Source organism: Aythya marila (assembly GCF_965140915.1).
Source record: "Aythya marila genome assembly, chromosome: 5".
Classification (NCBI taxonomy): Eukaryota; Metazoa; Chordata; class Aves; order Anseriformes; family Anatidae; genus Aythya; species Aythya marila.
The window spans coordinates 6465507-6477836 of record NC_139046.1 but is presented as its reverse complement, the minus strand read 5'-3'; the positions used below and the strand labels follow the sequence as shown (position 1 = coordinate 6477836).

General features: G+C 39.2%; 1 protein-coding gene across 2 annotated transcripts; it reads right to left on the bottom strand.

The window, feature by feature from the left end:
• Positions 1-2224: 2224 nt before the first annotated feature.
• Positions 2225-11683, bottom strand: SNAPC1 (small nuclear RNA activating complex polypeptide 1). 2 transcript variants are annotated; one of them, XM_082762202.1, is made up of 10 exons: positions 11444-11683; positions 10785-10944; positions 9439-9579; positions 8864-8968; positions 7756-7914; positions 7209-7283; positions 6540-6602; positions 5416-5557; positions 4332-4415; positions 2225-2703 (listed from the first exon to the last, which is right to left on the bottom strand). In XM_082762202.1, the coding sequence occupies exons 1-10, from the start codon at positions 11587-11589 to the stop codon at positions 2669-2671; spliced, it is 1110 nt and encodes a 369-aa protein (XP_082618328.1). In that variant the 5' UTR covers positions 11590-11683; the 3' UTR covers positions 2225-2668. The 2 variants fall into 2 exon arrangements, with proteins under 2 accessions (XP_082618328.1, XP_082618329.1); XM_082762203.1 differs by lacking the exon at positions 11444-11683 and adding an exon at positions 11312-11415.
• Positions 11684-12330: the final 647 nt, after the last annotated feature.

The following is a 12330-nucleotide window of genomic DNA, read 5'->3' as shown; positions in this document are numbered from 1 at the left end:
TTTTATAAACAAATTAAAGAGCACACTTGTTTTCATAATTATAATATTAAAATAACTGCTAGTTGAGTGCACCCGTCTTTGTGCGTATTCAAGCCTTTGCATGCATCAGATGTTGATCTGCAAATCGTTTTCAGAACAGGAGAACTCATGTCAAAAACTGAAAAATGCTCCTACCCAGTTCTTGGGATGGTTCAAAGATACAAAATGAGGCAAAAAAGATGGTCACATTATAAAAAAAAACTGCCACTTTAGGGAAGCATGAGAAATATATGCTTGACAGAATAATAATAATTTAACTGAAAGGAGCATGTCAAGAAAGTGAAAAGTAAGTTCTTGTACACGTGTTTATTGTTTAGTCTCCTTGAGAAAGAAACCTGCAAGTCAGAGGGAAATAGAGAAACACCTTCAAGCTTTCCTTCAAGAACTTAAAATCCCATGGCTGGAAGACCTAGTTTAACCTTAGAGCCTAGGAACAACAGAAGGGAACTGGTGCTGCAAAGTTCATCCTTAAACAACCTCTCAAGTGAAAAAACTATTAAGTGGTGAATTTGAAGCCATAAGCCCAGTATCTGCTAGGAAGAGTTCTGCATCTTTTTTAATGGTCCTGGGATTTCCCAAGAGATTCAAGTTCTGTACTTTGCTGCATCTCATTTTCAAATTGTTCCTCTATTACACCTATACTGTTGTCCTGCAATGTCAGGATACCGGAGGCTTCTTGGTCAGCCTCCATATGCACAGCCAGAGCATCAGCTGGAGCTGACAAAATAGACAAAGGCAGCATTGCCCACAGGATCCTAACAGCATTATAATGAGCAGACAATATTGACCAAAAAAGGTCTAGTTGTTTTCCTTAAGAAGTTTCTTTACATCTCTTGTATTTGCTCATTAAAAATTAGGGGCAGAATAAGTTTGTGCTGGTAACAGAAAAGCACAGCCTTCATTCACGTCAGAAAATCCAGATAAAACCACATCATTCCAAATTAACAGGTACGATACCTGCCCACGTTTATAACTACAGATGAGTCTTTTTTTTTTTTTTTTTTTAAACAAAAACACATCTGTGGTACATTTTATCAACAGACTAAACCTAACAAACTCAGCACCAGAAGATCAATGGAAGCGGGCGTGTCACGTCAGGAAAAAGGAATAGACACTGTTTGTATGATAAATTTAACTGTAAATTACTTCTATGGAGATTTTGTTTTTCCTGTATAGAAGTACTCTTTTTCTGTAATGACCACATCTGGACTAATAATGACTTTTGGATTAAACCATAAAGTTTTTAGCTGTTTGGTTGAATATTCAATTGTTCACTTAATTATACAATACATTCTTGGCTTTATTAAAAAGTATTTCCTCTTTGGCCATAAACAAAGTTTCCAGTGTAATACTAGTACTTAATTAGTAGTTTTTCCAGTATCCATCCTGTTCATCACTTAGGCCCATTCCTCCTTACCAACTAATGCATTTAATACATGCCTCTTTTATATTCAGACCCTTTATATTTACACTTCACAGCTTCTTCTAGATAAAGGCACTTCAATTCCTTTGGCCTTTGAGAAACCTGCTGAATTAATTCATTCAGCTTAGGCTCCTTTTACGTTGAAAATCTTTCATATTTCTATTTTGTACTTCTTATTGTAGAAAAGGACACCCAAATTCCATTTGCCTTTCTTGACAGGTCGTATTTTTTTCAGCTCTGTTCAACTGGAGAAAAATACCAAGGAGAATAATTATCCACATTCTTGAATTGTCATTGTCATAGGGGGGTATTTAAGGCCATAGCCTCACAGGGATGAATGATGACAAATTCTAGTGCTTGTTGTTTACAGAAAATACACACGTACAGCTTATGATTCTCAGTCTTTCTGCTTTTTCTGCAGTACTGTTGCCTAGCAATCGTTTCTCTGTTCCATACCTGTCCTTAATACCAAGCTTCAAGTTTATTTCCACACCTATTTCCAAACCTATTTCTTCCACATCAGCATTCCAATTTATAAAGATCATTCTGAGTTCTAGTCATGCCCTTGTACAGCTCAGTGACATCTGCAAAATTAATAAATGCACGTTCTATTTCTTCATTCAAATATGTAATAATACCAGGTCTGCTGGAGACTTAGTACAATAAAAGACTTACCACCAAGTTCAATTCCAACACCTGTGGGATCAGTGATAAATATTGCTAAAGTTGCACAGTATAAAATGTAGCAAATAAACTGTGAAAAATGATTTATTGTACTAATTTTAAACAGTCAGTAAGCTTATTATGTTCACAGACAAAAGATTCCAAACATCTCTCATATGGGAAAGTTTTTCATGAGCTGTTCTTCCAACAGCCTCAGCTAAAAAAATTGTTGCAAGTCAACATGAGTTCCGAGTAATTACTCACATTGTACAAAGTGAATGCAAGAAACAACCATCTTCTCGCTCTTCCCTTCTCAAACAGCATGTGGCAACTTCATCTCCCACAGGCATCACTCACCGGGTGCTATACCATGAGACTGCTAAGGTATAGCAGTCACTACCAATATCCCAGTGTCACCTGTAGCTCTGGTCCCAGCCATTTCCTACTGTATGTCCAAAGGCATCCAAACAAGCACTTTGTGCTACATCTGACATTTACAACTTGTCATTAAAATTCTCATTAGTGCTTCTCCAAGTGGATCCTCTAACGTCTTCTTCTCCTCTTGGTAAGAGATAATTCTGAAAGGAAATAAAAAGATTTTTCTGACAAGCTTTTCAAACTATCTTCTCTCATGGGAATGACTAAAGTAGAATTAATTCTGCACAGAAAAAGGAAATGAATTAGATGAGCTCTTGAAATCTCCTCCTAATTCCTCTCTGCATGGCTTTAAATATGAAAAAAAGTCCTTCTAGTTTCTATGGCATATGATATCATTCAAAATATTAAATACAACTCCACTGATTAACAAAGTACTGTACTTTTAAACTAATTCAACCTTGACAGCTTTCAGTTCCTCGTGAACTCGTAACATTTCATTGTGAATTTGACACACACAATACTCAAAAATTAAGCACAAAATTGCTTATTGTTTTAGCACTTCAAGTTTACTGGCAAAGCTACCTGGAGAACTCCTGGTTTAAAGTCAAAACATTTGGACATTAACAACTTGAAGGAGTAAATAAAATCAAGTACAATATTAAACGCACCACTGTGCCTTCTTCAACCTGAAGATCTAAAAGTTGAATGACTTCAAATTGTCTACAGCTAAGGTGATCAGAAGATGTAAGTCACCTCAGTACCAAATATGTTCTTTAAGAGAAGAGAATATAAATGTGCTACCTCACTATGAACATATTTTGATACTTACTACTCTCTTTTATATGAAAATATCTTTCTGTTTCACACAGTTTTTGATAGTAAGTTAACTTAGTATCTAAGAGGTTAGCTCCTCTCCCTGAGAGGCTGCCTGTATTTGAGATGTGGCCCCAAAGCAGAACCCTAAACTCTTCCAAGAGCCCTACTAAATGAGGTATCTCAAAGAAAAGATGATGTGGTTTCCTCTGGACAGTGTCTGTTCCATGGCACTTATGTTCCCCTCAAGTGATAATGAGGACAGACACAGAGCAGTTTGAGATTAACATATCAACATACACTAAATGCATTTGATGCTTCTGTACAGCAACTCCACCATCAGCTTTGAGAAGCCTGGTTTACCAATGCTTCCAAATAAAATTTACTTTCTTTTCAGCGACACAAGTGACAGCAACGTCATCCATCCTTCTACCTCAGTCCCCAGATTCTTACCCCAATGCTTCCAATATAGCGGAGGAAGCTGTTACCACGTATGTATACTGGAACTAAAGCCTCAAAGCATCGCCCAGCTGAAACTAAGGCTAGAGGGGAAACTTCTACGTCCCTCACTTCCATGACAGTGAAGGCAGCAAGGGCTGCTCAATCTTCCAGTGCAGGTTACAGAAGTTCCCGGAGCTACTACTACAGGTATCTTTAATAAGTTGGGGTATAACCCAAAATCACCTCTTATACATGAGTACTCTTCAAGGGAGATTTATATTACAGGAGAGTAAGCCATCTTTTAACTGGACTAATTTTAACACTGAGCACGCTATAATGAATTCGACGTACAAAACCCACTATTCACAGGATTTTGCCATCGCGTGTGCTTACAACAAACCCTCAGAGCAAAGCTTCAATTTTCATGCAACAATATACAGGTTGAAAACTAACCTAGCTTTTGCAAGGAAGCAAAACATGGTCCAAAATATCAGGTTTTGTTTCAGTAAAAATACCTCACAGTAGAAAGCTATTAAAACAAGTCTCCAGCTTGTTAGAATTTCAATCATCATACCTTCTTCACCTGAGTTATCTTCTTCTGTGATTACAGGCATCCCGATGTGCTGAGTAACAGCTTCCTTTTCTGCTTGCATCTCACCTGCAGATATATTTTTAGGAAAAAAAGTCAGTTTTTTGTGTGTGTGTTTCTGCACCTCAGGTACCTCAGTTAAAAGACTCTTCTCTTGCTGCTATCTCAACTTCCCAGTCAAAGACTGAAGAAACACCGACGTTTCAAAGCATCTTCATATGGCTCACTAGAGAAATCCTCAGTAAAAAGTAACTAACAATACAAGCTTGGAGCATACTAATCACCAACTCAGTTCAGAGATTATTCAAAAATCCTGTCCTTATTCCCTCTCCAATACGTTGCCTACTGTTCTGAAGAAAAATTGCTCAGTGCCCACCTCTGAAGAGGGCTGAATTTTCTCAGAAGCTCTTTCCTAGCAGAAGCTAAAAGTACATCAGAAAACAGACTTTAGAACTTCGAAATGAAATCACTGCCTTCAAAGTAAAGTCTATGCAGAACTACTTTGTTGCTCAAATTTATATAACTTTTAATAGTAAGTCAAGTGATTGACTCAAGTGGCTGAGCAACTTTTATCAGTTTAAAAGAAAGACATCACAAAGCTGACTTCCTTCAGAAGACAAAAGCTATTTGCCATGTCTTCAGAACTAGGAAACAAAGATCAAAATCAACTCTTGGAAGACCAAAAAAAAAAGGAAGAAAGAAAAGAGATGCATAAGCAGGGATGCGCAAGTATGTGGAAAGAAAGTGAAAAAAAAAAAAAGCACAAATTCAAAGGACATAAATGCTATGACAGTAAAATAAATCACTCACTGAAGAGTTCATACATGTCAAAGATCAGTAAAAATTCCCAGAACTATTTATGGCGCTTTAGTTTAACTATAAACAGCATGCAGTCATGTCTTCCTACCTGAGTAGACTGTGTAAAACAGACAGAACGGTTCAATTATGACAGAGGTATCACAAACCTTTCCTTAATTCTTTTTACCTCCAGTAAACAGTAAAAATTTAACCCAGCTGCCTTAGCTAGCAAAGTAATTGATAAATTTCTGCAGCCTCTCCAGAAAAATACCTTTGAATTCCAAAGAACCTCTTCTCAGTGCTGGCTGTGGTCTCCTACTGTTTTTTCTACTTCGGCTTGGAGATTTCCTATAATCTGACCCTGATTCAGAAGATTCTAATTTTACTTGACGATGTCTTCTGGATTTGGAGGCCTAGAACGTAAGTATATGCATAAATGATAAAAACAAAAGTTAAAGGGCTACAACCACATGTTGCTGCAAATCATCAGTACTTAACAATTCAGCACAGACCGAAGCACCAACTTCCTCACGTAACAGAGGAAAAAGGAAGGGAGGAAGGGAAGACTCCCACTAGTTACTGTTTTTCAGTTTAACATGACAACATTAGAACTGATTCTGTGATTTAACAAGACCACTGTTTAAAATTCAGGTAAAGAAACATTCGTTTATGCTCATACCACTCTCTGTTGTCATCAACCTACACTATACTGCACACCACTGCATGTAAGCAAAGGGAACATTTCCAAAAACTGCTACATCATAAAGCTTATTTACTATCATATTTTTCTTAGGTGCCTAGAGAACAGTACCACTGCATATCCACAAGTCTGGATTGTTCATTGTAGATTCCAGAGCTCTTTTTCATTTAATAATGCACTCTCCAATAAATGATTTAAATAAACAAGGAATTATGTAATGTTTATATACGTCTGCCATAAAAAGGCAATTCAGCAATGTTTTCGAAGTAGTACTTATTGAAACGTTTCAAAAGTTTGCCAAGTGACTTTAAAACCCCAAATTCCATTTTCATAACCATCTTCACAGCTTCAAATACCTAAGCCTTGTGGAATTTGAACAATTAAAATCACAAGTATTTTTAAATTCCATTTACATAAAATTCCATCTATTAAAAAGCAGAGTACAGACATTAAAAGATATCCCAGAAATGAAAATCCCTCAGGCACAGACCATATTGCATTGCTTCCCTAAATCTAACAATAGTGAGGGCTTTAGGTTTTCCCACTGTGTTAGTTTGGAAACCAGAACATACAAAAGTTGAATTACAGAGTGCAATTTTAACTCCTTCCTTTCTGACAAATCGCTTACATTGAACTGGTATTTAAAACTACTATTTAAAACCAAATACATCCCTATCATCAAGTTTTATATCTACCTCAACAACTGCAGAATAAGACTTGTATTTGATTCTAGCCAATGCACTTGCTCTTTCAGAACCCTGCAAAGAAACAAAAAGATCAGTCAGAAAAAGTTTCCATATTACAGCAATATTAAAACAAAATATTCAATTAGATTTGAGCAATATTTCACTATAGTTCTAATTCTACAATAAATGGTAACAAATTATTTCTTAGTTAAAAAATTCAAACTCCATTAGGAATGAAGAGCATAATTTTGGTTGCCTTCAGTTACATAGCCCAGTAAGAGAAAATAAAACTTTGAACTTCACATGTTACTCAAATTCAATGTTGCAACAAGCAGGTAAGTACAACACAAGCATTAAAAGTGGACATTGCATTTAGCTGAAACTCTAGGAGGAATCACAGAGGAGTTTGGCCAAGAAAACAGCTCTTTTCTGTACTTAGCTGAAAGAGCCATAGTTTTTTATTGCAAGTGTCCAGGAACTACCACAGCAGCATATGCGCAAAGCTTAACAGAAGACAACGCAATTTAAAAAACAAATCCCAATCACACTAGCTATTCCTGGAATTTACTTTGACATGAGTCCTGACAAACACCACTTCAGACCACTGTGATTTGAAGTTAACAAACTAACAGATTTTGCCTGTGCAAAAAACACAGCAAACAAATTCATTCTTCTTACTTCTGATTCTAGTGAAGTTCCTTCTTCCTTTTTGTTTAGCACTTCATCAGCTTCTTTAGCATTTAGGAATAACTTCTGAAAAAAATACAAAAAAGAGTATTTTTAAACGTCTATTGTTCACAAAGCAGTTAAAAAATTCAAGAATTTTGAAAAACATAACAAATATGTAATAATAACATAACAATTAAGTAACCACATATGTTGATTTCTTCCCACCAACATTACACTACAGCCCTTCCTTGACCCCAGACTGTTACAGAGCGATTTCATATAGTCATTCTAATACTATCCACAAACCACTTCTTCCTTAAGGGCTTACCTTTAAGCAATCATTTATTATTATCACAGAGGCAATAAAAGCCATTGTCCTTCCCACTACACCATAACTCTGCCTAGGGTTTTACTTATTCCGTGTCTTCAGTGTTCCAGTTCCTCTGCTTATGTGTAAGATTTACAGAGTATGTTTACAGGTAATGACACTAAGCCAGTTCTTACATGTTCACATAATCTGTTAAATTGCCACAGCATAACAGTCGGTACTACCTACCATTCTTTTTTGCTGCCATTCCTGATGTTCCAAAGTTATATCTTTAAGAGTAACTACAAATTCATCCTTTATCAAGCTCAGGGCCTTGTCTGGCTGGGATTTGTCAGCTGATATGACACACTTCATTTTCTGGTAGTGTTCATGGATATTCATCAGCTCCTAAAACAAGAAAAGAGATGATTTTCAGGAAAAAGAAGATAACAGCAGTAGAGTGATACTAATGCTCACTGAACAAAATTAAGGTTATATGAACTATTCTAAGGAGACCACTGCAGCAGAGAGGTGTTATATTGTTTATATCAGTTCAGTTTCAGGGCGCCTAGCAATAACGTCGCCTAGCACTTTCCCATTAGTCCACCAACTACAAAGAATGAGTACTTATTATTTAAACTCAGAAAAAAAGTATCTGCAAGAGTTGATCCTTTGTACCACTGAGATTTCAGCCTGATATGGTAGTCTATTTTCTCTCTGGAGGAAGCAATTTACAGTCTACTCACACTGTCATTTCACAGATTACTGAATTTTGTAGCGCTGTAGTCAACCTTACTGATGATACATATTTGCTAGCAGCAACTGGAAAAATTATGTAAGCAAAGATATGCTACTGAGTCATAACAAACAATGTAAGCTATACCCTGCTTGAATTATTTATTTACAAAAAAATTGTTACCTATTAAATGAAACCATGTTTTAAAAGGAGAAATGAAGGTCTGAGAACACTATAATCTTGCAGATCATTCATTTTCTTTTACAAGTACCCAGCTTCCAGCTAAAACTTGCAGACATATCAGAACAAACCTGCTTCCCACAACCCATCATTTTCCATTTTCCTTTGCCTAAGTGATGGTTGACTATTTTTTCCCTTCCTCTTTTACATCTCACCGAGACAAAGCCACAAAACATTGGAGAGTATGGTACAGGTACCATATGGTACCAGCAGATACCACAGTTCTTCCAAAATGTCCAGAAAAATTGTTAGCACAGACTACTACCTTTTTCTGCATTCCATAAGATGACTCATAAAGGACAATCTTGGGCTAATTAAAGAAGTTACAACTCTTCAGAAAAACACAAACGGTCGTTAAGTTATTGTTCAAAGTTACTGTACCTCTAACACATCATTAGTGATGAGGCTGCTAACTCTGTTGCTTGGGTCTTTAAATTCTTCTTTAAATTCATTTTCCTGAATCTTCTTCTTAGTTCTGTAGTTTAGCTGTAACAGAAGACAATGCTTTGTAACTTAAACAGTCAACTTAAACCTCCTCTTGAAAAATCTTACTGCATATCCAACAATCAAGAGATGCTGAAAGGCATAGGATTAACTCATCAACAATAGCGTGCAGCTTCATTGTCAAGTGCTCAGCACTTTCTGAAAATTATTCCCTAATCAAGAATTTAACCTAGCAACCAAACTCAAGAGTTCACTGTTTCCACAAATTATGAGACATCTCAAATGTAATGAGAATATTTGATGCTGGAAAAAAAATATTTTCAAGCGAGATGCACACTACATTCAAACATTCTCTAAGCTTTATATCACATACCTAGTTATACAAAGTAAGACATAGTACATCTCAACCCAGCACGACAGCTAAACTAAATAAATTAGTGCTGTTGAAGTGCTAGCCATTGAAAGTGAGGATATTTTATTAAAAATTGTAAGCCAATAATGTAATAACTCACTAGCTTTGGCATTGCTGTGAAATGGAATGCTCTGGCAAGTCGCAGTGTCCTAAAGATGTATGCCGCATCATAATGCTGGGAATCTATCAGCTCTTGTTGAAATTTCAGGATTTCAGGCCAATCCTTTAGTGCAATTCTGATCTGCAACAAATCCATGGTATATTATTATACTGACATGCGTATTTCAAAGAACAAACACAAATTCAGCTGACTGCTATGACCACATTGCACACACAATAATTGGATGTCTGGATGCAGCATGTCACGCGATCACAGAACTACAGAAAGGATCCTACTATAACACGTTACTACTATCACAAATTTTGCAGATAAGCTTCTTGTACTGTTGTGTTAAATATTCTTACTGCAGTTGCTGGCTATGATAGTGACATGAGTCCTCTACAATATCTGAGAAAGTTAATTCTTCATATTGAGGTGTCTGAAACAAAATGAACTCCTAGAAGGCTCCGATTCACCAGGTAATTAGGAAACAATACTTGTGCCATGATCTGTTGCCAATCAAACATTCATTTAAGTCTCTCTTTCATTTCTTGCTTTTCCTCCTCTCCCATCTACACTGTCCTCTTAAAGTTTGTTCTACCTGAGGTACCTTCCTTGATGATTCCTGGACTCTCTAACATTTGCTATATAGCAGCTGTTTTAAATTTGCCTAAATTCATCTCTGTAAAAGGCAGTGACTTCTCTGAAGTTGAGATATGAGAGGTAATGGCATCATTGCGGGACGTTTAGGTTTGTTTCCTATGTAAAAAATTTGGACTCAAATGTTAATAATGCATACAACATACATGACAGTTCCTGAATAAACCACTTCTTACACTGATTTTCCAACTCCTTTATATACTGATCTCCTCCCCTAAAAGCAGCAAGCAGGCACGTCATTCAGGCATTCAAACTTTCAACATCTTTACGTATTCCACTTCTAGTTAACAGAAACTGGAAATAATTTCACCTGCCTTCATTCTCTTGAAATTCTAAGGAAGGACTGGGGCTGCAATGGAGTTGTCTCTGCATTTGATGAGTACATTCTCAGGTCCCATTTTGAAAACTAGCCTCGTTCATTCCTTCAGTCTTGCAAACAAGATTTCTATGAACACGGCCATGATTTAAAAGGCATAAACACTATTGTAGTCACGACCATGTAAGTTCTCAAACCCAACAGTGTCTGAAAGGTTACCTTTTCCAAAAAGACCTTTTAAATTCTAAATATTTTTACATTAAGAAAGTGAAAGGGAATACCCCACCCATTTCTGATGACAAAGCAGACAAAGGTACACGAAACATCTTATGTCTAGTCCCTCCTGAGAAGGAAACCCAAGAACAATTACCTTCTGTTTTGGCTGGCATAGCTGCGTATTGTAGAGCCCATACAGCAGGTACAGAGCACCAACTCTGATCTGGAAAGCATACGGTGGCAAGAAGTACTGCTGTGCCAGTTCTAACGTCTTCTTCGTGAGCTTATTCCTCTCCAGAGCTCTTATTCTACCACTAAAGTAAACAAAAAGGAAGCATGTTAAAAGCAAGTAACTATAACGGCGCAGGCTTTACAAAGTCAGTAAGGCAGAAGCAAGCACCACGGATTTGAAAACACATTACCACAGGGCTCAAGTTCTGTGAAGTGTTGAGAGGCCTCACATACTGACACCTTGTAGTGAGATATGCAGTGAAAAACGCGATACCCCATGGTCGTGTTTTTTAATATCATTTCTTAAGGAGCGCACCAAGATCCTACTACTGTACTATTACTATCGTTCCAACCATCAGCGTTCAAACTCCGTGTGCAATTAGTACACAAAACAAACCGGCCTAGTACTCGATGAAATGACCGATTAATCCTTTTTTCGTTGCCCTTTACCTGCCAACCCCCCCCGGGAGCCCTCCCTGAGGGAACCGCGGTTCCCCCTTCAGCACCCGGGGGGGAGCCCGGCGGCGGGGGGACTGCAGGACAGGGGGCATGGAGGGTCGGCTCCCTCCATCTCCCACTCACTGAAAGATGGTGTGGAAGCGGCGCTCCCTCCACAGCTCAGCGAAACGCTCGAAGCGGACAGTGTCGGCCTCCTGGAAGGCTCCGAGCAGCTCCTCGCAATCCGCCTGCAGCCCGGGCACCGAGCCCGCCTCAGCCACCGCCGCCATTTCGCGCACGCTCAGGCGGCCCCCTCAGGGCGGTCGCTCATGCGCTTTTCCCCGCTGCCGGGGCTCTGCTACCGGGTAAGGGGGGGGGGTTGAAGGGAGCCGGGGCTGAACCGAGCCGTGCCCGGCATGCACGGCCACACGTAGGCGGCGGGGCTGGGCGGCTGCCGAGCCGCACGTAGGGTGCCTGGGCGCGGCTTCAGCGAGCGGGTGCCGGCGGTGGCGGCTCTCCCGCCCCTCAGCCGCTGAGGCAGCCGAGGGAGCCCCCCGTGCCCCGCCGGAGCCCAGGTGGGTGGTGAGGGGGGAGCCCCCCGGGGCCACCCTGCCGGGGATGGGTTGAGGGAAAAGGGGGTCCCGAGGGGTGCTGGGGGGCTGGGGAGAGCCGGTGGGGGGAAAAAAGGGGGATTGGGAAGGGAGTGAGCGGTGCGCCTCAGCCGGGGGGCTGCGTACACCTGCGGGAGTTCCTCGTTGTGGACAGGGGGTGGATTCACGGGTTGCTTTCTTAATGGTTAATTAGGAAATTAATGATAAGTTTTGGTCTGCCGCTGCGGCGTTCCCCAAACCGGTTCGCCGTTAGCAGCAGCTAACCCATCCCGAGGCTGCTCTTTGGGGTTAGGCACTGTCAACCGCTCTTATAACCTTCACAGCTTTTGAGGTACAAATATATCTTTCTGTATGAATTATATTCACAGAAAGGCTCCAAAAAGCTGTTGTTAAGCGTCGCAGATAGCTGCTTTCATTGAA

Excerpts from the sequence above, each read along its gene's own strand:
- SNAPC1 (XM_082762202.1), bottom strand. The coding sequence starts at position 11,589 with ATGGCGGCGGTGGCTGAGGCGGGCTCGGTGCCCGGGCTGCAGGCGGAT. Across the intron at positions 7,915-8,863 it reads TCACTAATGATGTGTTAGAG|GAGCTGATGAATATCCATGA; the intron begins GTACAGTAACTT and ends TTCTTGTTTTAG. Across the intron at positions 2,704-4,331 it reads AGATAACTCAGGTGAAGAAG|AATTATCTCTTACCAAGAGG; the intron begins GTATGATGATTG and ends ATTTCCTTTCAG.